Source organism: Rattus norvegicus, chromosome 20, assembly GCF_021556685.1.
Source record: "Rattus norvegicus strain SHRSP/BbbUtx chromosome 20, alternate assembly SHRSP_T2T, whole genome shotgun sequence".
Classification (NCBI taxonomy): Eukaryota; Metazoa; Chordata; class Mammalia; order Rodentia; family Muridae; genus Rattus; species Rattus norvegicus.
In genome coordinates, this window is record NC_141553.1 from 50,155,924 (window position 1) to 50,180,464 (window position 24,541).

The 24,541-nt window shown below is 48.6% G+C and overlaps 1 protein-coding gene across 2 annotated transcripts in view; it reads left to right on the forward strand.

The window, feature by feature from the left end:
* Positions 1-24,541, forward strand: part of Pdss2 (decaprenyl diphosphate synthase subunit 2) — a 225,613-nt gene that overhangs the window by 120,996 nt on the left and 80,076 nt on the right. For both annotated transcript variants that reach the window (XM_087597915.1, NM_001014249.1), the window contains 1 exon segment: positions 3,214-3,412. In XM_087597915.1, coding sequence (XP_087454041.1) covers positions 3,214-3,412 — 199 coding nt within the window.

Genomic DNA, 24,541 nt, shown 5'->3' on the forward strand with positions numbered 1-24,541 from the left:
TGAAAGCTCTTCCTTCATGGTGCTTGGCAGGAATGTTGAAGGCTGGGTGAGCAAGGTGGGCATGTCCCACGGCTGCATACTTTAATGGTTGTGGCTTCCCCTCCTCCGTTTACATTGTCATTGGTCACCATGACGTATAACCAGCTATGGGTTACACTTCTGTCCTTTCTCAACCTCCTGCTCCCTGCGCCTGCTGTAAGAAGCAGGCAAATACGCCGCACAGCAAGAGTGCTCACTAAGTGATGGCTACACTACGCGGTGATTTTCACTTAGTTATCACTGCCATTGTGATGAGGGAGCGTTTAAAGGTTCTTATTCATTCAGTGGGTGCTGTCTATTACTATGGACGTCTTTATCAAAGCCGTAGCTGCCCATTGGCACACTTGGGATAATTCTAAACACCTCGCCCTTCGCAGGTTGAGCTGTTACCTTCTTGGTAAGTTAAACTGCGTGAGAGACTTAACCTAAATGTGTAAGCCTTATGACTGCCGAACTTTTTTATAATTTCATTGTGCAGTGTCTGTCAAATGTGGCATACATAAACTGTAAAAATTCTTCTATTAATTCTTTTGGTGTTTTTTGAGACAGGGTCTCTCTGTCTCCCTGGCTACATAAATACTTGCTATGTAAGCCAGGCTGGCCTTGAGCTCACAGCGATCTGTCTGTCTCTGCCTCCCAAATGCTAGGACTAAAGACAGGTGCCAACAAGCCTGAATTTATGAACTTTGATTATTTCATATGTGCATACAATGTATTTTCAGTCATGTCCACTCCCCAAGCCTCCCCGTAGCTCCTCACAGATCTTACCCCACCCGACTTTTGTTTTGGTTCCTTTTTTTTCTTTCTCTTTTTAGGAAATGGCTTTATAAAAATAGAAAGTATTTGCAAGATAGCAGCACATTTTTTAAGATTTATTTTCACTTAATGTGTTTGTCTATGCGAGTTTATGCCGTGTATATAGGGCTGCGCCCAGAGTCGGGAAGAGGGTGTCAGATCCTCCTCGTTTGTGAGCTGCAGCTGGCCCTCTGGAAGAACAGGAAACACTCTGACCACCGAACTGTGTTTCCAGCCCCATCATAAAATGTTTAATCCCTTTCTTAGTCACTTCTTTTAGAAGATGGTTTTATAACTTAGCTCCAGAGGGCAGCAAGATAGCTGGGCAGGTAAAGAAGGGTTGCTGGAGACCAGGAGCTATGGGGGAGCCTGGATATTGTATAGTAATACACGCCATCTCTTAGGAGAGCAATCTCACTGGTCCTTAGCGATTCTGAGGTCCAGCTGGGCTCCTGCTGTCAGAACTGCCTACTCTACAAGCAAGAAATGCTGGGTTAGGGCCCAGTCCTAGTGCCTACAAGCAGCTTCCTGACTGGCCGTTCTCTGTAACACTTGCTCTGCCCTCTGAGCTGCCGCCCTCTTCTGTGAGAATTGGTTCGTGCTTAGAGCAATGTAGTATGCTGTTGCTTTTTAATTTTATTTAGAATTTTTTACACTATATTTTGACCATATTCTTCCACACACAACTTTCCTTTCTCTCTTAAAAAAAAAAAAAAAAACAAAAACAAAAACAAAAACAACAAAATATGAAAATTAAAACAAACTAAAAAAGTTAAGTTGGTAGGACAAAAAAATACTAAAACCAGCCCCCTGGAGTCTGCTTTATTGGTCAGCTACTCTGTGTGGGGTCTGCCCTGGAGTACGGCTGATACAACCAGCCACACTCCGCTGGTCGATTGCTGAGTTAGCCCCTGTGAAGGTGAAAGGAGAGAGCCTCTTTCCCGGAAGTTGTCCTACCTTGACATCCATGATGTGGCTTGCACTGTCGCCTAATAACAATAACAGGAAAATCATAATTTTCCCTTCTCATCAGGGATCAACTCAAAATAGTCACATGGCTGGGCTCACATCCATGTCTACTTCCCCTTCTCGGCCCTGGGACCCTGCGTGCTAGAACCTGTGCACTGTGTTGTGCGCTGTCCCAGTCCCTGAGCCCGTGTGTAGCATCCTCTTGTCTCTGGAGGGCACTGTTTCCTACGGCTGGCTTTTCTCATCCTCCTTCCTGTGGACCTACCTCTGAGCCTTGAGGGGAAGGCGGTGGTGGCGACACCCCATGGCTCTGCCCATCATGGTCCCGTGGTGGCACTGTGTTAGCTCCCATCTACTGCAGGAAGCTCCTCTGAGGAAGGTCGAGCAATGCCCTGAGGTTTGTCTGCTGTTGTACACAAGACTGGGTGTTCAGAAGCTGCTTAGCCCAGACTCATACAAGTTCCCTAAAGCTCTTGGGGACTTTGACGACTTCACGTTGTAAGAGCCGCGTCTGTGGCTCTTCACAAGCAAACCTCGAGTCTGTGGCTCTTTACAAGCAAAGCTGTGGACTTTGGATGAGAGTGGAGCTCTGGAGTTATCCCCAAAACCCAAAGCACTCGTGTGTGGGAGTGAGAGGCCTCACCACAGCCATCCGCAGTGTTCAGATTGGTTTAAGGACAGTCTCTGTGACCCCCACTAATCTCAAGCTCACTGTGTCACTGAGAATGATCTTGAACTGCTGCTCTTCTGCCTACAGCTGCCAAACCCTAGAATTCTAGGTATATACTTATACCCCACCCAGCTCGCACCTACTACTGCTGCTGCTGCTGCTACTACTACTACTACTACTACTACTACTACTACCACTACCACTACCACTACTACTACCATTACAAGCAAGCCACCGTGTGTGTGGAGTCAGCAGACACCTTTTAGGGAATGTTCTCTCCTTTTACCTTCACATGGATTCTGGGAATCAAACTCAGGCTTTGCCTGTTGAGTTGGCCCACTTTTTTTTGTTTTGTTTTGTTTTGTTTTGTTTTTTTTGTTTTCTGTTTCTTTGTTTGAGACAGTTTCAATGCCTGGCTGTCCTGGCACTTGCTCTGTAGAGCAGAAATCTTACTGTTAAGTGAGGAAGAACTGTGCACGGAGAGCAAGGTATCTCAACGAAACTGGGAAGGTGGCACTCGTGGCCACCATCTCTCCGAGACAGTGACTCGTAGGGTGGAATAAGGAGGATTACAGAGACTGGTCAGTCAACAAAGAGACTCTAAACGCTTTATTAGAAAGTGGGCCCCTTCTCTTCCAAAGTCACGTATGCATGGTTTAATTTTTGAGAACCGAGTCCTGGTACTGGTCATAAGGTGATATATACTTGACATTCACACAAACCTTTTCTTTATGTTTTAGTCAAAGAAATTTGGCAGAGATCACAGAACTTATACATACTGCTCTCCTGGTGCATCGTGGGATAGTAAACCTAAGCGAATTACAGTCTTCTGATGGACCACTGAAAGACATGAAGTTTGGAAACAAGATAGCTGTCCTGAGTGGAGACTTCCTCCTAGCAAACGCCTGTAATGGACTAGCTCTTCTACAGAACACCAAGGTAAAACTGAGGGCTCCCTTGTGCCCTCGTGGCCCCCATGTGTCCTCTGCTCAGCTCCTCCATGGGATGCTCACTGAAACTGATGATGGTGATCTTGGCAGTGTCAGCATGAGGGAAGAGGTGATGCTAGGAAATGCTTTTGAAGAACAGGTGTGGCGGCATGCATTCCGAGGCTGATCCTGAGTTCAAGGCCAGCCTGGGCCTCAGAGCCAGACCTGTCTTCAAACAAACAAACAAACAAACACACACACACACACACACACACACACACACACACGGATGAGACAGGAGGATTATCACAAGTTCAGGTCTCTTGAGTGAGCCAAGAGTAAAAATTCAAATATAAATCTGAAATAAGAGCAGGCTGAGGATGTAGCTCAGGGGTAGAGTGGTACAAGGATGGTAGGAAGGAAAAAGAGAGGCAGGGGAGGTGGTGGGGGGAGGAGCAACTGAAACCGCCCAAGGCCTTTGAACTGTTCTAAAATATTTATCTGAGTAATATATTTTGGAATGGGAAAAATTGATGTGTAGGTATGTAGACTTATTTGTAAGAGTAAAAAGTTAGATCAAATGTCAAATAAGGAAGAGATTAAGCAATGTATCTAAATGTATGTTATGTAGGCATTAAAATTTTGTGAAAAGTGTTAAATAGCAGAGAAAAGTATCCACATCATAATAAGTGCTTGCAAAAATAAGATTACAAAACAACTTATACATATTAAGCAAGTCCTTACCTGTGTTACAAAAAGAATCCCCAAATATAAAGGAATGAATGAACAACAAGAAAAATACATCAGAATGTTAATTATGTCACTGCTTTGTGAGTATAGATAGTCTCGGTTATAGTTTTGTTTGTTTGAGACAAAGTTTCACTGTGCGTCCTCAAATCTGTAGTGACTCTCTGGGCTCAGACTCCTAAGTGTGCGGAGGAAGAGCACTGTGGGAGTTTGCTGGCCGCTGGCCTATCTCCCGGTTCGCTGAAGGGCTCGGTGTGCTCATGGGCTTGAACTCGTGATGATCTTCTGAAATGATGAGATCACAATCACATCTCACCAATGCCCAGCCTTAAAAATGTACTGCTTAGGGAGCTAGAGGCCCAGAGCGATGGCTCAGTGGTTAAGAGCACTGGCTGCCCTTCCAAAGGACCCAGGTTCAATACCCAGCCTCCATGTGGCGGCTAAAAACAGTCTGTAACTTCAGCTCCAGGCAGTCCAGTGCCAGTGCCCTTTTCTGGCATCTGTGGTCGCTGCTGGTGAAGAGATGGGTGTGGTAGGAAGAAAGAGAGGCGGTAGGAGGAGGAAGAGAGGAGGAGGAGGGAGAGAGGGAGGGAGGGAGGAGGGGAAGAGATAGGGAGGGAGGGGGTACAGACAAAACAAGAGTGTCAGTAATACAGAACTAGACATGACTGAGAAACAAACTAGACTCCGTGACTGTGCATGAAGAGTCATTGTGAGCCGGGCGGATGGCAGACACCTTTAATCTCAGCACCTGAGAGGCAGAGCAAACAGATCTCTAGGACCTGAAGAGCATGGTAGTCTACAGAGCAGATTCCAGGCCAGCCAGAGCCTGCCTCACATTAGCTATTTTAACTGTTTAGAGTATGGACGTAGATAATGCAGTGTCTGTACTTTATGACATTTTTCTGAGGCTTGTAAGATCCTTCTGTGTACATCTCATTGGCCGGAATTTAATGGCTTGTTCACCCTCTCATGGAAGGAGGCTAAGAATGTGTCCTATCTGGTGGGTGTCCAGACAGGAGTCTAAAAGACTGTAGATGCTGGGACAGTAGCATCCCGCTCTACACGTCTATCACAGTTTTGCACTTTAGGGTAGAGCCTCGTTCATGAGCTATATTAGTTAGGGTTCCATTGCTGTGAACAGACACCACGGCCAAAGCAACTCTTCTAAAGGCCAACATTTAATTAGGGCTGCCTTACGGGTTCAGAGGTTCAGTCCATTATCATCATGGCAGGAACATGGCAGCATCAGGCAGATATGGTGCTGAAGAACTGAGCGTTCTGTATCATGACCCAAGACCATAGCAGGAGACTGACTGTCTTCTGCAGGCAGCTAGGAGAACAGTCTCTTCCACCCTGAAAGGCGCTTAAGAGCCCACCCCCACAGTGACACACTTCCTCCAACAAGGCCACACCCACCACATCTCCTAATTCCTGGGTCGAGCCTCTTTCAAGATATGTCCACGGCTTTTAAAAGAGAAAATAGTACGATCATGCTGAATGTCTCTTCTGCCTGTGTGGGGAACAGGACTTACATTCATGAAACAGATTAAGAGGCTCAGACCTCCTTCCAGGTAAGCTAACCTTCTTGCTTGCTTGCTGGCTTGCTTGCTCGCTCGCTCTCTCGCTCTCGCTCTCAGACTCCTCTCTCCTCTCTCTGCATCATGCACTTGGTTGGGTCTCCCTAATTTAACCACTAGGATCCTCATGTTAAGGCAAGAGCAAATCTTTGATTGTCCCTGGGAGTCCCTGGCCCTACGGTCTGTCTTGCCTTTCTGCCAGACCTTCTTGGTCTATGAGAAGTACGGACCTTACTTGGAGAAGGGAAAGCCTCCGAAGGTGAAAGTTTGGCAGAGATTTGTGGGTTTGTTGGGGTGCACATGGTAACCTGTAGGCATAAACAGTGACCTCTATGGATTAGACCCAAATACCTGAGGGGAGGAAGTGTTGTAGGTGTGCTACTTACACGCACCCCTTTCTGTGTTTGGGGATTAACCCCAGGCCTGACAGTCTTACCTTGGAAAAGCCGCCAAGGCTCCTAGCTTTCAGACAGGTTTCCCCTGTCTCCCTTTCATGGCCAGGTGAGTTTCCCGGCACTGTTCTTCGCTCCTGGGTGACCCCAGGGTTTCCTACATGACGGTCAAGCAAACACTACTGATGCTATCCCGGCTGCTCTGTGCTGTCTTCGGGAAGTGTGGCAGTGGCTTTATGTGAAAGCACAGTCATGCCGTAGGGAGGCTCACAATGTTTAAGCTGCTTCCTCTTGTGGGGATAATATTTAAAGCATTCTCTTCCCCTAACCAGCTTGTGTCAGTCACACATTCTCTCTTTCACTGTGGTCCAAATTCAGTAAAGATGGAGGTTTTATTACCATCAGAATCAAATCCGATTCACAGCCTGTGAAATCTGCTCGTGGTGTTTAGCATTCAAAGGCATCAGCATACATGTTCCAGAACCTAAGACCTCCACCATCTGCTCCATTAGACACCGGATTTCAGCAGCTCTACTTGATTTACAAAGACAGGACCAGGAAAGAATAAAAGGCAGCCTGGGCGTGTTTGGCAGCAGTGCCTGAGAAAGGAGAATGGCCTGGACCCTCCCTGTGGGAGCCCCGACCTCCACCGCCTCTGCACACATTGCTCGTTACACTTGCTCCATATCGAGCCCTGGCAGCCGAAAATCCCTTCTCAGACAACTCCATCTCTTTCTGAACTTGGTGGTTCTGCATCCCTCGTGTTCATAGCAACCCTGGGTCATCCTCACCATGCCCTTCAGGGGTCCTCACAGTTCTTCATACCAACCCTGGGTCGTCCTCACCGTGCCCTTCAGAGGGTCCTCACAGTTCTTCATACCAACCCTGGGTCGTCCTCACCGTGCCCTTCAGAGGGTCCTCACAGTTCTACATACCAACCCTGGGTCGGCCTCACCATGCCCTTCAGAGGGTCCTCACAGTTCTTCATACCAACCCTGGGTCGTCCTCACCGTGCCCTTCAGAGGGTCCTCACAGTTCTTCATACCAACCCTGGGTCGTCCTCACCGTGCCCTTCAGGGGTCCTCAGTTCTACATACCAACCCTGGGTTGTCCTCACCGTGCCCTTCCGAGGGTCCTCACAGTTCTACATACCAACCCTGGGTCGGCCTCACCATGCCCTTCAGAGGGTCCTCACAGTTCTTCATACCAACCCTGGGTCGTCCTCACCATGCCCTTCAGAGGGTCCTCACAGTTCTACAGGCTCCATTCCAAAGGTGCATCTACCCCCAACTCATTTTCCTTGAGACCAGAAGCCAGGGAGTCCAGAAGCCATGACTGGTCTCCAGATGTGGGCGTTCCTCAGCCCTCGTTTGAGCATAACAGATGCCATCCGAACTGCGTGACAGTGTGGTGACAGCAGAGGCAGTGGGGAAAGTAAGCGTGTGAGGTCCAGTGCTCTCTGGCTGCACCTCCCTGCATGCAGAGCCGGCCCCTTCAGGTCAGTGCTTGCTTCTGTTTTCCTCAGAGTAGTATTTAAAGGAACAGGACTATTTCATAGCAGAGGGCCTATTTTACTAAACTAGATTTACCACAAACATGATTATTATCTTGGTATATCAGACTCTATTTAATTTCCTTTTATAAGAAAAAAATTGCCAACAAAGGCAAAATAAATAAACACTGTAGTGATGAGGGGGCAGGCAGAGCGTGGAGTAGGGCTTCTGTTTGTAATATGTCACTGTTTCACGGTGACAGCCTGCTTTTTTTAAGGGTATATATTTAACTCGATGATTAAAGTTGGCATGTTTGCAGCAGCTCTAATATTTTGTGGCTTATTTATTATACCAGTTTTCTATTTTCTTCTGCTACTGGGTTTGCATACAATCTATATGGTACATTTTTCTCTGTGCCCCTCCAGGGGCACTCTGTTAGCTGAAGGTTGCTGCCGTTGGATGAAATTCAGAACCGTTTTATTATTACCAAGGGTAAAATTAGCAAAGTCAATTATTCTCCCTTTGGCTTCTCCCTAAAGATATCAGGGGTCTTCTAGGTAATTGCCTTAGGTAACACTTAGATTTTTAAACATCCCTGAATTATAGAAAATGGCAGATTAATCCTGAGACAATAGTCTTTTTGTTTTATAAAATAGTCTTAATACAGATGGAGTCAAAAGTACAAATTAACAAGGTTTCGAATTCAAGAGTGACTTTAAAAATCAGTGGTAGGGGGGCTGGGGATTTAGCCCAGTGGTAGAGCGCTTACCTAGGAAGCGCAAGGCCCTGGGTTCGGTCCCCAGCTCCGAAAAAAAAGAACCAAAAAAAAAAAAAAAAAAAAAATCAGTGGTAGGCCTTCCATTCACTCGGCAGTGGAACTTTTCATTCGAGTACTCACTCCATCATTTAGAGACCTGGACTGAAAACATCTCGTGCCATTGGCATAGTTACTCACATACAGTGTGCTAGAATGATCTTGATCGTGTGCTCAATTCCTGAATCTAAATTTCTAGTTTCGAGCATCAAGTTATTACAGAGATGTGTTAAATATTTAGAGGGAGGACCATAAAATAGGAAAGCACTGTGATTTGTAAAGATGTTTTTCAAAACATATGTGTGATATGTGAAATTATGTGAGTGTCTACCTACCATGTGCATGCTCGAGCCCTTGGAGGCCAGAAGAGGGTATCGAGTCCCCTGAAACTGGACTTAACAGTGGTGATGAGCTGCCATGTGGGTACCAAACCAGGGTCCTCTACAAGGATAACGAGCTCTAGACAGCTGAGCCATCTCGCCAGCGACTGTAACTTCTCATTTGGAAATCCACTACAGGTTTTCTCTGGTATTTATACAGGCTGGATTTGGATTTTAAGATTATGCCAAAGTGCAAATAGGACTTTTTTATTTAAGGACTACTTGTCATTGCTGCTTTTTTTTTCAGAGAGGGTTATTTTACAGTGATAAGCCTAATACTTAGAGAAATAAATTCACATTGCGTGCATGCGTGCATACACACACACACACATGCACATGCACACACACACTTTCATTAAATGGGCCTATCGCTATTCGTCAGATGAGAGAGTGGGAATCAGGCTGATCCTGTCTGACACCCAAGAGCATGGTTATGATATCACTTTGGGGCTGTTCTATTAAGCATCCGTGAGTTACGTTCCTAAGTAACTGGCAGCACAGATGCACTCCTCAGGAGTGATATATCTCCTTATGTTAATCTTGTCTTCCTACAGGCATAAATATGCTGTTTACAAGGAAGGCTTTTGTTTGTGTAAATATGTTCAATGTATGCATATAAACCTCTCTTTATATGTTTGTGTGCATGTGTATATGTATTTATATAGATTTGTATGTATATGTGTATTTAGGTATGCATTCATGTGGGTATGAGGATAGCGTGTGCACATACATGTAAAGGCTAGCAGCTAATGTGTCTTCCTCAATTGTTCCTTACTTTATTATTTACATACTTCCTTCCTTCCTTCCTTCCTTCCTTCCTTCCTTCCTTCCTCCCTTCCTTCCTTCCTTCCAGACAGAGTCTCAGTCTGTCTCCCTTACTGAACTAGAACTTGCTATACAAACAGGTTGGCCTTTTGCCTCCTGGCTTGCCTCCTGGATGCTGGAATTGAAGGCATGGACCAGCATGCCTAGCTTCCACTAAGGTTTTTGAGGCAGGGTCTCCCTGAATCTGCACCCTGGGGATTGGCTGGACTGGCTAACCAGCAAGCCCAGGAGCGTCCCATCCATACCTCCCGTGCTGGGGTGACAGGAATGTGCTGCCACACTGGGGTCTTACATGGGTGTGGAGAGCAAGCCGCATCTGTGCACAGCACCCTTCCTGAGCAGGCCATCTCCTCAGCCTGTACTGAGCAGGCTGCTACTGGGGCTCTTAGTTTGTTTGTTCTCTCTGTTGACATTAACTTAAGGTTTCCCCTTCCCCTGTCATACATTTAATATCGGCCTTTTTAAGGCATTTTCAGATGTTGATCAGTTGTATAGAGTACTTGCAGGTAGGCCCTGGACTTTGCCATCAGTGTTCAGGATCAAGGGCATAAAATGGGCATATGGTAATGTATTTATACCTTTGCTAGCATATGTTACTTATAGAAATTATTTATTGGGATTAGGGGTGCTTTGGGGAGACATTGCCTCATATGGTCCAAGCTCTCCTCAAGCTTGCTTTGTGGCTGAAGTTGGCCTTGAACCCTTGATCCCATCTCTCCATCTCCTGAGGATTATAGGCTCAGCCACCACACACTCGTGCCACCACACACTCAGCCACCACACACTCATGTCACCACACTCAGCCACCACACGCTCAGCCACCACACACTCAGCCACCACACACTCGTGCCACCACATACTTGTGCCACCACACGCTCAGCCACCACACGTTCAGCCACCACACGCTCAGCCACCACACACTCATGTCACCACACACTCATGTCACCACACACTCAGCCACAACACACTCAGCCACCACACACTCATGTCACCACACACTCATGTCACCACACACTCAGCCACAACACACTCAGCCACCACACACTCAGCCACCACACGCTCAGCCACCACACACTCAGCCACAACACACTCAGCCACCACACACTCATGTCACCCACACTCAGCCACCACACACTCAGCCACCACACACTCATGTCACCCACACTCAGCCACCACACACTCAGCCACCACACACTCAGCCACCACACACTCATGTCACCCACACTCATGTCACCACACACTCAGCCACCACACACTCAGCCACCACACACTCATGTCACCACACACTCATGTCACCACACACTCATGTCACCACACACTCAGCCACCACACACTCAGCCACCACACACTCAGCCACCACACACTCATGTCACCACACACTCAGCCACCACACACTCAGCCACCACACACTCAGCCACCACACACTCAGCCACCACACACTCAGCCACCACACACTCAGCCACCACACACTCAGCCACCACACACTCAGCCACCACACACTCAGACACCACACACTCATGTCACCCACACTCAGACACCACACACTCGTGCCACCACACACTCAGCCACCACACACTCAGCCACCACACACTCAGCCACCACACACTCATGTCACCCACACTCAGCCACGACGCACTTGTGCCACCACACACTCAGCCACCACACGCTCATGTCACCCACACTCAGCCACCACTCACTCAGCCACCACACACTCAGCCACCACACACTCAGCCACCACACACTCAGCCTCCACACACTCATGTCACCCACACTCAGCCACCACACACTCGTGCCACCACACACTCGTGCCACCACACACTCGTGTCACCACACACTCATGTCACCACACACTCAGCCACCACACACTCATGTCACCCACACTCAGCCACCACACACTCATGCCACCACACACTCAGCCACCACACGCTCATGTCACCCACACTCAGCCACCACACACTCGTGCCACCACACACTCGTGCCACCACACACTCAGCCACCACACACTCAGCCACCACACACTCATGCCACCACACACTCAGCCACCACACACTCATGTCACCCACACTCAGCCACCACACACTCATGCCACCACACACTCAGCCACCACACGCTCATGTCACCCACACTCAGCCACCACACACTCAGCCACCACACACTCAGCCACCACACACTCGTGCCACCACACACTCAGACACCACACACTCATGTCACCCACACTCAGCCACCACACACTCGTGCCACCACACACTCAGCCACCACACACTCATGTCACCCACACTCAGCCACCACACACTCAGCCACCACACACTCGTGCCACACACACTCATGTCACCACACACTCAGCCGCCACACACTCAGCCACCACACACTCAGCCACCACACACTCGTGCCACCACACACTCAGCCACCACACGCTCATGTCACCCACACTCAGACACCACACACTCATGTCACCCACACTCAGCCACCACACACTCAGCCACCACACACTCAGCCACCACACACTCATGTCACCCACACTCAGCCACCACACACTCAGCCACCACACACTCAGCCACCACACACTCAGCCACCACACACTCAGCCGCCACACACTCAGCCACCACACACTCATGTCACCACACACTCAGCCACCACACACTCGTGCCACCACACACTCAGCCGCCACACACTCAGCCACCACACACTCAGCCACCACACACTCGTGCCACCACACACTCAGCCACCACACACTCGTGCCACCACACACTCAGCCAGCACACGCTCATGTCACCCACACTGAGACACCACACACTCATGTCACCCACACTCAGCCACCACACACTCAGCCACCACACACTCGTGCCACCACACACTCATGTCACCACACACTCAGCCACCACACACTCAGCCGCCACACACTCAGCCGCCACACACTCAGCCGCCACACACTCAGCCGCCACACACTCAGCCGCCACACACTCAGCCACCACACACTCAGCCACCACACACTCGTGCCACCACACACTCAGCCACCACACACTCGTGCCACCACACACTCAGCCAGCACACGCTCATGTCACCCACACTGAGACACCACACACTCATGTCACCCACACTCAGCCACCACACACTCAGCCACCACACACTCAGCCACCACACACTCATGCCACCACACACTCAGCCACCACACACTCATGTCACCACACACTCAGCCACCACACACTCAGCCACCACACACTCATGTCACCACACACTCAGCCACCACACACTCAGCCGCCACACACTCAGCCGCCACACACTCAGCCGCCACACACTCCTGTCACCACACACTCAGCCACCACACACTCAGCCACCACACACTCAGCCACCACACACTCAGCCACCACACACTCATGTCACCCACACTCAGACACCACACACTTGTGCCCCCACACACTCAGCCACCACACGCTCATGTCACCCACACTCAGCCACCACACACTCAGCCACCACACACTCAGCCACCACACACTCAGCCACCACACACTCATGTCACCCACACTCAGCCACCACACACTCAGCCACCACACACTCGTGCCACCACACACTCGTGTCACCACACACTCAGCCACCACACACTCGTGCCACCACACACTCGTGTCACCACACACTCAGCCACCACACACTCAGCCGCCACACACTCAGCCACCACACACTCATGTCACCACACACTCAGCCACCACACACTCAGCCACCACACACTCAGCCACCACACACTCAGCCACCACACACTCATGTCACCCACACTCAGCCACCACACACTCATGCCACCACACACTCAGCCACCACACGCTCATGTCACCCACACTCAGCCACCACACACTCAGCCACCACACACTCAGCCACCACACACTCAGCCACCACACACTCGTGCCACCACACACTCATGTCACCCACACTCAGCCACCACACACTCGTGCCACCACACACTCAGCCACCACACACTCATGTCACCCACACTCAGCCACCACACACTCGTGCCACCACACACTCATGTCACCACACACTCAGCCGCCACACACTCAGCCACCACACACTCAGCCACCACACACTCGTGCCACCACACACTCAGCCACCACACGCTCATGTCACCCACACTCAGACACCACACACTCATGTCACTCACACTCAGCCACCACACACTCAGCCACCACACACTCAGCCACCACACACTCATGTCACCCACACTCAGCCACCACACACTCGTGCCACCACACACTCAGCTACCACACACTCGTGACACCACACACTCAGCCACCACACACTCAGCCGCCACACACTCAGCCACCACACACTCATGTCACCACACACTCAGCCACCACACACTCAGCCACCACACACTCAGCCACCACACACTCAGCCACCACACACTCATGTCACCCACACTCAGCCACCACACACTCATGCCACCACACACTCAGCCACCACACGCTCATGTCACCCACACTCAGCCACCACACACTCAGCCACCACACACTCAGCCACCACACACTCGTGCCACCACACACTCATGTCACCCACACTCAGCCACCACACACTCGTGCCACCACACACTCAGCCACCACACACTCATGTCACCCACACTCAGCCACCACACACTCAGCCACCACACACTCGTGCCACCACACACTCATGTCACCACACACTCAGCCGCCACACACTCAGCCACCACACACTCAGCCACCACATACTCTTGCCACCACACACTCAGCCACCACACGCTCATGTCACCCACACTCAGACACCACACACTCATGTCACCCACACTCAGCCACCACACACTCGTGCCACCACACACTCAGCTACCACACACTCGTGACACCACACACTCGTGACACCACACACTCAGCCACCACACACTCATGTCACCCACACTCAGCCACCACACACTCGTGCCACCACACACTCAGCCACCACACACTCGTGCCACCACACACTCATGTCACCACACACTCAGCCACCACACACTCAGCCACCACACACTCAGCCGCCACACACTCAGCCGCCACACACTCAGCCGCCACACACTCAGCCACCACACACTCAGCCACCACACACTCAGCCACCACACACTTATGTCACCCACACTCAGCCACCACATACTCGTGCCACCACACACTCAGCCACCACACACTCGGCTACCACACACTCAGCCACCACACACTCGGCCACCACACACTCATGTCACCCACACTCAGCCACCACACACTCGTGCCACCACACACTCATGCCTCCACACACTCAGCCACCACACGCTCAGCCACCACACACTCAGACACCACATGCTCGTGCTGCCACATGCTCAGCCACCACACACTCATGTCACCACACACTCAGCCACCACACACTTATGTCACCCACACTCAGCCACCACATACTCGTGCCACCACACACTCAGCCACCACACACTCAGCTACCACACACTCAGCCACCACACACTCGGCCACCACACACTCATGTCACCCACACTCAGCCACCACACACTCGTGCCACCACACACTCATGCCTCCACACACTCAGCCACCACACGCTCAGCCACCACACACTCAGACACCACATGCTCGTGCTGCCACATGCTCAGCCACCACACACTCATGCCACCACACGCTCAGCCGTTACTGCATTAGGATCTTTAGCCTCTTCAGTTTGACACCCAAAATTAATATTTTGCCCTGCATGTAATCTACCTGTGTATAGATATTTGTGGCCATATTATATTACCTGACTTACTGTGCTGTCACAAACTGCCCTGTTGTGTCTGGAAAACACTGTTTCCTTGAAGTCATCTTTGCGGTTTTCCAGCCACCATTCTCCCAAAGTTCCCCAAGTCTTAGGGAAGAGTTACGATTTATACATCACATTCAGGGCTAAGCACTCTACAGTCGCATGTCATCTAGATGTTGATTGGTGCAAAAGCCTTTCCGATGATGGCTAAGAGGTGTCTGGTCTATGGGATCTGTAAGTCACTTAGAGTCTTTATAATACTGTGCCCACTTAACAGCATAGTAGTGTTAGGTGCTCCCCTAGCGCCAGTGAACTGTGTAGCCGCACGTTGTTGTCTCTGTTGACACTGACAGGAATGGGCTCCTCTCATGGAGTGGCCTCAGAGCCAACCAGAATGCCGCTGGCTGCTCCCTAGCATTTGTGCCACCGTTGGACTGAGAGCATATCTTGTCAGTCCGGTCATTGTTGTCACTGTAGGGCTCACGGGTGAGTGAGACTAGCGACCACTCTCCTCCTGTAGCATGGGTCCCGCCCTCCAGCACTGCAGCTAAGTTACAAAGAGAAGGGAGTTTATATAATGCATGGTGATGCACCACTGTGACGCTCACACTTAGGAGATAGGAACAGGAGGAGATGTGAGTGTAAGGCTCACACTTAGGAGAGAGAAACAGGAGGAGATGTGAGTGTAAGGCTCACACTTAGGAGATAGGAACAGGAGGAGATGTGAGTGTAAGGCTCACACTTAGGAGAGAGAAACAGGAGGAGATGTGAGTGTAAGGCTCACACTTAGGAGATAGGAACAGGAGGAGATGTGAGTGTAAGGCTCACACTTAGGAGATAGAAACAGGAGGAGATCATGAGGTAGGGCTCACACTTAGGAGAGAGAAACAGGAGGAGATTGTGAGTGTAAGGCTCACACTTAGGAGATAGGAACAGGAGGAGATCATGCGTGTAAGGCTCACACTTAGGAGATAGGAACAGGAGGAGATGTGAGTGTAAGGCTCACACTTAGGAGATAGAAACAGGAGGAGATGTGAGTGTAAGGCTCACACTTAGGAGAGAGAAACAGGAGGAGATTGTGAGTGTAAGGCTCACACTTAGGAGATAGAAACAGGAGGAGATCATGAGGTAGGGCTCACACTTAGGAGATAGGAACAGGAGGAGATGTGAGTGTAAGGCTCACACTTAGGAGATAGAAACAGGAGGAGATCATGAGGTAAGGCTCACACTTAGGAGATAGAAACAGGAGGAGATCATGCGTGTAAGGCTCACACTTAGGAGAGAGAAACAGGAGGAGATCATGCGTGTAAGGCTCACACTTAGGAGAGAGAAACAGGAGGAGATTGTGAGTGTAAGGCTCACACTTAGGAGATAGAAACAGGAGGAGATCATGAGGTAGGGCTCACACTTAGGAGATAGGAACAGGAGGAGATCATGCGTGTAAGGCTCACACTTAGGAGATAGGAACAGGAGGAGATCATGCGTGTAAGGCTCACTCTTAGGAGAGAGAAACAGGAGGAGATTGTGAGTGTAAGGCTCACACTTAGGAGATAGAAACAGGAGGAGATCATGCGTGTAAGGCTCACACTTAGGAGAGAGAAACAGGAGGAGATCATGCGTGTAAGGCTCACACTTAGGAGAGAGAAACAGGAGGAGATTGTGAGTGTAAGGCTCACACTTAGGAGATAGAAACAGGAGGAGATCATGAGGTAGGGCTCACACTTAGGAGATAGGAACAGGAGGAGATCATGCGTGTAAGGCTCACACTTAGGAGATAGGAACAGGAGGAGATCATGCGTGTAAGGCTCACACTTAGAAGAGAGAAACAGGAGGAGATTGTGAGTGTAAGGCTCACACTTAGGAGATAGGAACAGGAGGAGATCATGCGTGTAAGGCTCACACTTAGGAGATAGGAACAGGAGGAGATTATGCGTGTAAGGCTCACACTTAGGAGATAGAAACAGGAGGAGATCATGAGGTAAGGCTCACACTTAGGAGATAGGAACAGGAGGAGATTGTGAGTGTAAGGCTCACACTTAGGAGATAGAAACAGGAGGAGATCATGCGTGTAAAGCCATCTACTACGTAAGAAGCTTGAAGCCTGCCTGGTCTGCATGAGACACTATCTGAAAACCTTTTTAAAAGTAGAGAGACGGTGATAGGGAATTCCAGGACGGAGTATGTGTGTATACCCTCATCCTCTTAGTAAGTCAAGTTTTTTCTCTGTTAACATTTAAAGATAAGTTAACCATTTTACTGTTTGATTCTTCCCCTACTTTGTTTAGTTGCAACTGTTATAAGGGTTTTGTTTTCTAATCATCTTTCTTTAATTGCATGAACATGACATTTCTAACATTATGAAGTAATCAAGCTTTTGTCGGCTACCTCTGTATAATGCTGTTACAAAAGTTACAAGCAACTGACTGGCTGGTGTACATTGGTAATTAGATGCTGGCTCTATTCTACCAACATGAGAAAGAAATCCTCAGAGAAGTCAGAGCAGCAACTGAGACCATTCTCATTAATAGCTTGGTTGTATTGATAGAAACTTTGTCTTTGTGTTTGCATCGTCTTCTTAACTCCGAAAACACTCAAGGAAAAATCACTACCAGCCAGACTTGGCAGATAGAGCTTGCGCCCAGGAGCAGATTTTTATTTATTTAGCATTAGTGACTGGGGACAGCCCTTCTGGCAGCTAATGACCTGCTGGAGTTGTGTGCCCAAGGCAAAGCTTAAGGCCATTAGTCCAACAGGTCATTAGCTGACAAATGCCTGCCCCGATGCTGACACGGTAGCCGTGAAAACATTAAAGTGGGGTTGTTGGAGTGTGGCTGGGCCACGGCTGCTTTTGGGAAATGTGTTCGATTATTCATAAAGTTTGTCTTTTATTTTATTTTTTTAAACTTTTTAAAAAATTTATTTATTTATTATGTGTATGGTTTTCTACCTGCACGTAGGCCTGCAGATCAGAAGAGGGCATCGGATCTCATTACAGATGGTTATGAGCCACCATGTGGTTGCTGGGATTTGAACTCAGGACCTCTGCAAGAGCAGTCAGTGCTCTTAACCACTGAGCCATCGCTCCAGCCCTCTCTTTTATTTTTTTTCATTTTTCTCTTTTTAAAAATTGAAACAGGATCTTGCCGTGTAGCCTAGGCTACCCTCAAACTTTCAGCCTTCCTGTGTCAGCTTCTTAAGCACTGAGATTTTAGATTTATGCCACCCCACCCAGCTGGACATCTTTAATTGTCTTTGTTCTGGGGGCATTTTCAGACAGTTGGAGTTTAGGAAACACCAAACAATTGTGTGCCCAATCTAGTACTTCCCTGTGTTACAGATGTGAAGTATGATATAACAAAGAAGAAAGAATATAAAGGGTCTAGCCTTGGGATTTGGTTTGTTGTTGCTGTTGTTTACAACAGGGTCTTAAGGACTAGGAGTATAGCATACACCACCACCTCTAGTTTATGCAGTGCTGGGATCAAATCCAAGGCTTTGCCAGACACAATGGTATATGTTTAATTCCAGCACCAGGGAGCAGAAGCAGAAATATCTCTGTTTGAGGACCACCTGGTCTACAGAGTGAGTTCCAAAAACAGCCAAGGCTACACAAAAATATTCTGTCTCAAGCAAACAGACAAACAAACAAATCCCTCACAAAACCAGAGCTTTGTCCGTGCTAGATAAGACTACACCTACTGAGCTATTTCCTCTGTTCAAACTGTTCGTCTTCTCTAACTGCATTCATCCGTCTCTTCTCCTCCCCTCCTCATTCTCTTTCACTTCTTTATTAGCTGTTTAATACTCTCAGAATTTGAAGTTTGAGTCAACCACCCCCAAATTTTTCTTTGAAGGCGGTGTGGTGTCTTAGTCACTGTTATATTGCTGTGAAGAGACCGTGACAACTCTTATGAAGGAAGACATTTAATTGGGGCTGGCTTACAGTTATCATTGTGATGGGAGGCATGGTGGCATACAAGTACCGAGGAAGAAGCTGAGTTCTACATCGGGATCCACAGAGAGCAGTGGGAGAGAGACACTGGACTTGCCATGGGCTTTGGAAACCTCAGAGCCCACTCCCAGTGTGGACCACAAGACCACACCTCCTAAGAGTGCTATTCCCTGAGTCTGTGGAGCCCATTTTCATTCAAAGCACCATATTCCACTCCCTGCACTCTCATGGGCTTATAGCCATATTATAGTCCAACTTCAAAAGTCACCATAGTTTGAAGCCGGTTTAAAAGTCCACAGTCTCTTCTGAGACTCACTCGGTCCCTAACTGTAATCCTCTGCGAACCCAGATCAAAAGGCAGGTCACGTCCTTCCAGCTCACAGTGGCAGAGAACACACATTAGTGTTCCAGAGGGCTTCATAGTGAGGAAATGCTAGACCAAAACAAGACCGAAACCAGCGGGGCATAAACTGCATCTCCATGTCTGATGTCACAGCGCTCTTCAGATCCCCAACACCTTTCATCTTTATTGACCGAAACACACTTCTCCCTCGAGCTGGCTCCACTCCCTGTTAGCTGCGCTCCCTGGCGAGTATCCCACTATCCGAGGATCTCTAATACTTTGGGGCTCAACACAGTCCAGGCTTCACCTTCACAGCTTTACACAGTGGCCTCTCTAGGCCTCCGTGCAGGAACACATGTGCCTCTGACACATACCTGGCCTCACCAGCTTTCCTGCCGTAGGTGGAAATTCCATAATCGCAAAGCAAAAACCACAGGACCAAAGCTGCCGAGTTCTGCTACTCGCTGGGCTGGAGCATGACCCCCTCGTTCAATTACATTTTCATTAGCTTTCTTTTTTCAGTGGTTTCCTTTGCGGCCTAAGATTGGCTGTTCTGAGACTTGCCCTGTAGAGCAAGCTAGCCTTGACCTTAGATCTGCCAGTCTCTGCCTTTCAACTTGTAGGATTAAAGTATGCACCACAATGGCCGAAGCTTTTCTTTAATTCCTTTTCCCAAGCTGGCAGCTTGGGTGGGGTCCTGCTCTGAGGTCCCCACGCCCTTTCCCCGACTTAGCATCAGACTCTTCTTCAATCTGGTCACACTTCCCCTGCTCCTTCTCTCTCCCCACTGTGCAGGTTGTGCTTTTCCTTGCTCCGCTTACCCTCAGTGCCTACTGATGAGCACACAACACCCACAGTGCCTACTGATGGGCACACAACACCCACAGTGCCTACTAATGGGCGCACACAACACCCACAGTGCCTACTGATGGGCACACAACAACACCCACAGTGCCTACTGATGGGCACACAACAACACCCACAGTGCCTACTGATGGGCACACAACAGTCAGAGCGCCTCTCTTGGGAAATGTCCTCCACCAAGGCTGTGAGTCCGTAGCTCTTCAATTTAGCCACAGGCAGATTCTTTTGGACAAAAGCAGAAAACAGCCACATTCTTCACCAAAGGATCATAAGAACAATTTCAAGGTCATGCATTAATTAATTAATATTATTCTCCTCTGAAACTCCTTGAGCAGTGCTCGCACAGTTCAAACCACCGTCAGCACCACTCTCTTCCAGGCTTCTACTGATGTGGCCCAGTAAGCCCAACTTAAACAGTTCAATCGCTGTTCTAGTTCAAAGTCCCAAATGTCCCATATTCTTCCAAGGAAAAACCCCCACATTCTTGCCTAACCCAGGGAGAGTCCCCCATACCAACTTCTGACTTAGTTAGGGTTCCATTGCTGTGAAAAGGCCGTGACCATGGCACCTCTTATAAAAAACAACACTTAACTGTGGCCAGCGCACAGTTGAGAGATTTTTAGTCCATTACCATCATAGCAGGAAGTATGGCCCTGTATGCAAGCAGACGTGGAGCTGTGGAGGTAGCTGAGAATTCTATACCTGGATCCACAGGCAGCAGAAAGACAGACATATTGGTCTCGGGTTGGACTTTTGAAACCTCAAAGCCACCCCCATTGACATACTTTCTCCAACAAAGCCAAGAGTGCCACCCCCTATGAGCCTCTAGGACCATTTTCATTCAAACTACATCAGGGTGGGAGGGGGGCAGTTACTTACTTTTCTGATTACAGTACCAAGAGACCACATTGTCTAGAATTTCCCTGAAGGTTAGGTTTTTGAAGAACTGTAAAGATGTTTGGTTAAAATAGAAGTATAGTTTTGCACAAGCTATGTTGGTTTTAATGCACAAATTCTGCGTGTATTTCCAAACCTCCTTTTACAGAACGAAGGAAAGGAAGCTATGGTATTTCGAGTGTCTGACTTCTATTGTGGCCCGATTAGAAATGAAACTGAAAATGGAACTGTGGAAGTGCGCACATGCTGTAATCGAAGGATTTATTGTAAGGTCGCACTTACAAACTTGGAAACCTATTTGTACAAGGCACCATCCCTCCGTCCTTCAGCAGACATCTTTGAGACAAACCCCCGGGTGAATCCCTGTAACCAACCTGGAGATTATCAGCACTAGAAGAAAACAGGCAAACCACTAAAATAGGCCCAAGTCTCTGAAAATGTAGGCAAACTAACAGTGCCCCCAAGTGTGACAAGACACCGACAGTGACATCCTCACCACTGGCCTTTATCCCAGGAGGAGAGCAGGACAGCTGAGCGATGTCATGATATGTCGTAAGAGCGGAATTGCCTGGGGTTTTACTGGCCGTTCAGTTCTCAACACCTATTTGCAGATTTCCTAGTAATCCAACTTTTCCAACATATCTCATTTTCCCCTCTTGTATGCACATTTTTAAACTTTTAAAATCTATCGTTTTTCTGGATTAAATTTGGTATTTAAATCGGTGATTATTTAGCTTTGGACAGTGGTAAATAATCGGTGATCAATGGTGAAAAATAGATGCCTTTATTCAAAAAGGATTACTTTTTGTTTTTTCTCTCTCTTCTCTCTCTCCCTCCCTCTCTCTCTCTCTCTCTCTCTCTCTCTCTCTCTCTCTCTCTCTCTCTCTCTCTCTCTCTCTCTGTTTTTAAGGTTTTAGCTAGCAAACTAGCTGTGTTAACTGTCTTAGTTTTAAAGCCCAGCCAGAGGTGGTGGCTCATTTTGGCAAAAGGTTAATGTTCGACAACTGTGGCAAGTTTGAAGCCATCCTGACCTACAAAGTAATGAGAACCGTGAATGGGGACCTGATGTAAATGGAGACTGAGCATGGAAATGGTGATTGGTAGTCCCAGATACCCTTTTCTTGGATGAGTAAACCAAGATTGGGGGCGGGAGGGTAACTTCCTTAGCAATCTCCTTAGACAATGTGTCCATTCAAATATGTTACAATGATGCAAGATGTGGTAAAGTTACATATTAGAATTCATTTCCACTCCATTATTAGGGAAAGGTTTTTATTGGGAATAAGAGAAAAACTACCCAGAGGCACCCGGAGTATCCAAAGCAGAGAGAAAGAAGTAGACTGGAAATGGCCAAGCCTCCTGGTTGAGGGTGAAGCTGGAGAATGGAGATAGTGAGCTAGCATGAGAGAGAACAGAGCGTAGGCAGAGAGGGAGAGGGAACAATGGGTTAGGAGGATGAGGAGCTGTGCGGAGGGAGGGCCAGGAAGCCAGGGTAGACTTGGAACTGTGTCATCATAACACTTGTGAGTAGAGACTGAGGGAGCCGGGAGGCCGATGAGCTTGGGTCGGCTGATAGGCACCGCAGGTGGCCAGATGTCCCTTCTGCCAGAAGTAGGGTTTGAAAAGGACTCCTTTTGATAGATTGGAATTGGTTTCCTAAGTTCCTGAGGAAGCAGCCAAAAGTTAGTTCTGCAATCCAACTTGTGCTCATTTCTGGATGTCTGGACTTCCTGAGACCAACAGTCCAATAATGGTGTTTTAACCACGAACCTTTTTAAGTGTACTACTTCGTTACAGGAATCTTTAAATTCTTGTTTATTCTGGGGAGTCTGGGAGAACAGGTGCCGCAGCGATGCCTGTGTGCCAGTCAGGGGAGAGCTTACCTGCAGGGCTCAGTTCTCTCCTTAGATTATGGAACCTGTAGTCACAATCTGTGCCACAAAACATTTCCAGCCACCTATCCTTTAAAACCCAAGTTACAAGAAGTAGAAAAGGAGGTTTACTTAGAGGCCACATTGGATTTTATACCGTCTTTAGATAACTGCTATTTTCCAAAACCTTTCTGTGGCGGGTAGTTGGTTAAACATTGTATCAGCGGCTCTGAATCAGAGGTGAAGATTATCAATTTGCTGTGTTTCTGCTGCACCTGTCCTGTTGGCTGGGCCCTTCCTTCTGCTGCCCCTCCTTAGCAGAACCTCCAGCTCAGTAGAACAGATTGCCACCCCTCCCACAGAAACACGAGGCCTTACGTACCTGATAGCATTAAAAAGCCTCCCTCAGCCTCCCTCCAGAACGTCTGTGAGTTAGTGCTGTGTGTAGAGCTTTCATCAGAGAGTTCATTAAACCTGGTAGGATGGAGTGCAGAGCCTTCTTCCACAGACTCCAGCGACGGCTGACGGCCGTATCAAAGCCCCTCATTTATATTAATCAGCATGCAGATAGGGCTCATCTGGGTTTTTGTGCCCAGCTGGTGGCTGGGTAGACTTTACCCCTTTGGTATTTGGCTGCAGTCACAATTCCCTGTGTTCCTCAGAGGTCACTGCCCGAGTGAGGCTGCCAGGCGGAGTGCTCTTGCTAAGCACTGGAAATGGAATCCCCCCAGGCAAGACAAGGAATGTGAACCCAGTTTGCAATGGACAAAGAGCCTTATGAATATTGGGTGGTACCCATGTTCTCTATGGGAAGATGCTCCCCTCTACCCAGGCCTCACAGCCTCATCTTGGTAATGAAAATCTTTCCGTTTTTTACTTGGGCTCTTGTGAGCCCTGTGCTTCATCTGTGCAGGAAGAACTAAAGGAAGACGCCCCTGCTTGATCCCTAAGCTTCCTCTATGTCTTTTCTTCCTTTTCTTTTTTCTTAAGGTTTCTTTATTTTATTTTCTGTGGACCACATAGTGTGCCTGGTGCTCTCAGGCCACAAGAGGGTGTTGGATCCCCTGGCAGGAGATACAGATGGTTGTGAGTTATTGTGTAAGTGCTGGGAGCCAAATCCAGATCCTCTGCAAGAGCATGAGTCCTGGTAATCCCTGAGCTGTCTCTCCACCTTCCTCTTTATCGCTAATTCTGTATTTTCCTGGTAATATGGATGGCCTGTATTTGTGTTAAAAC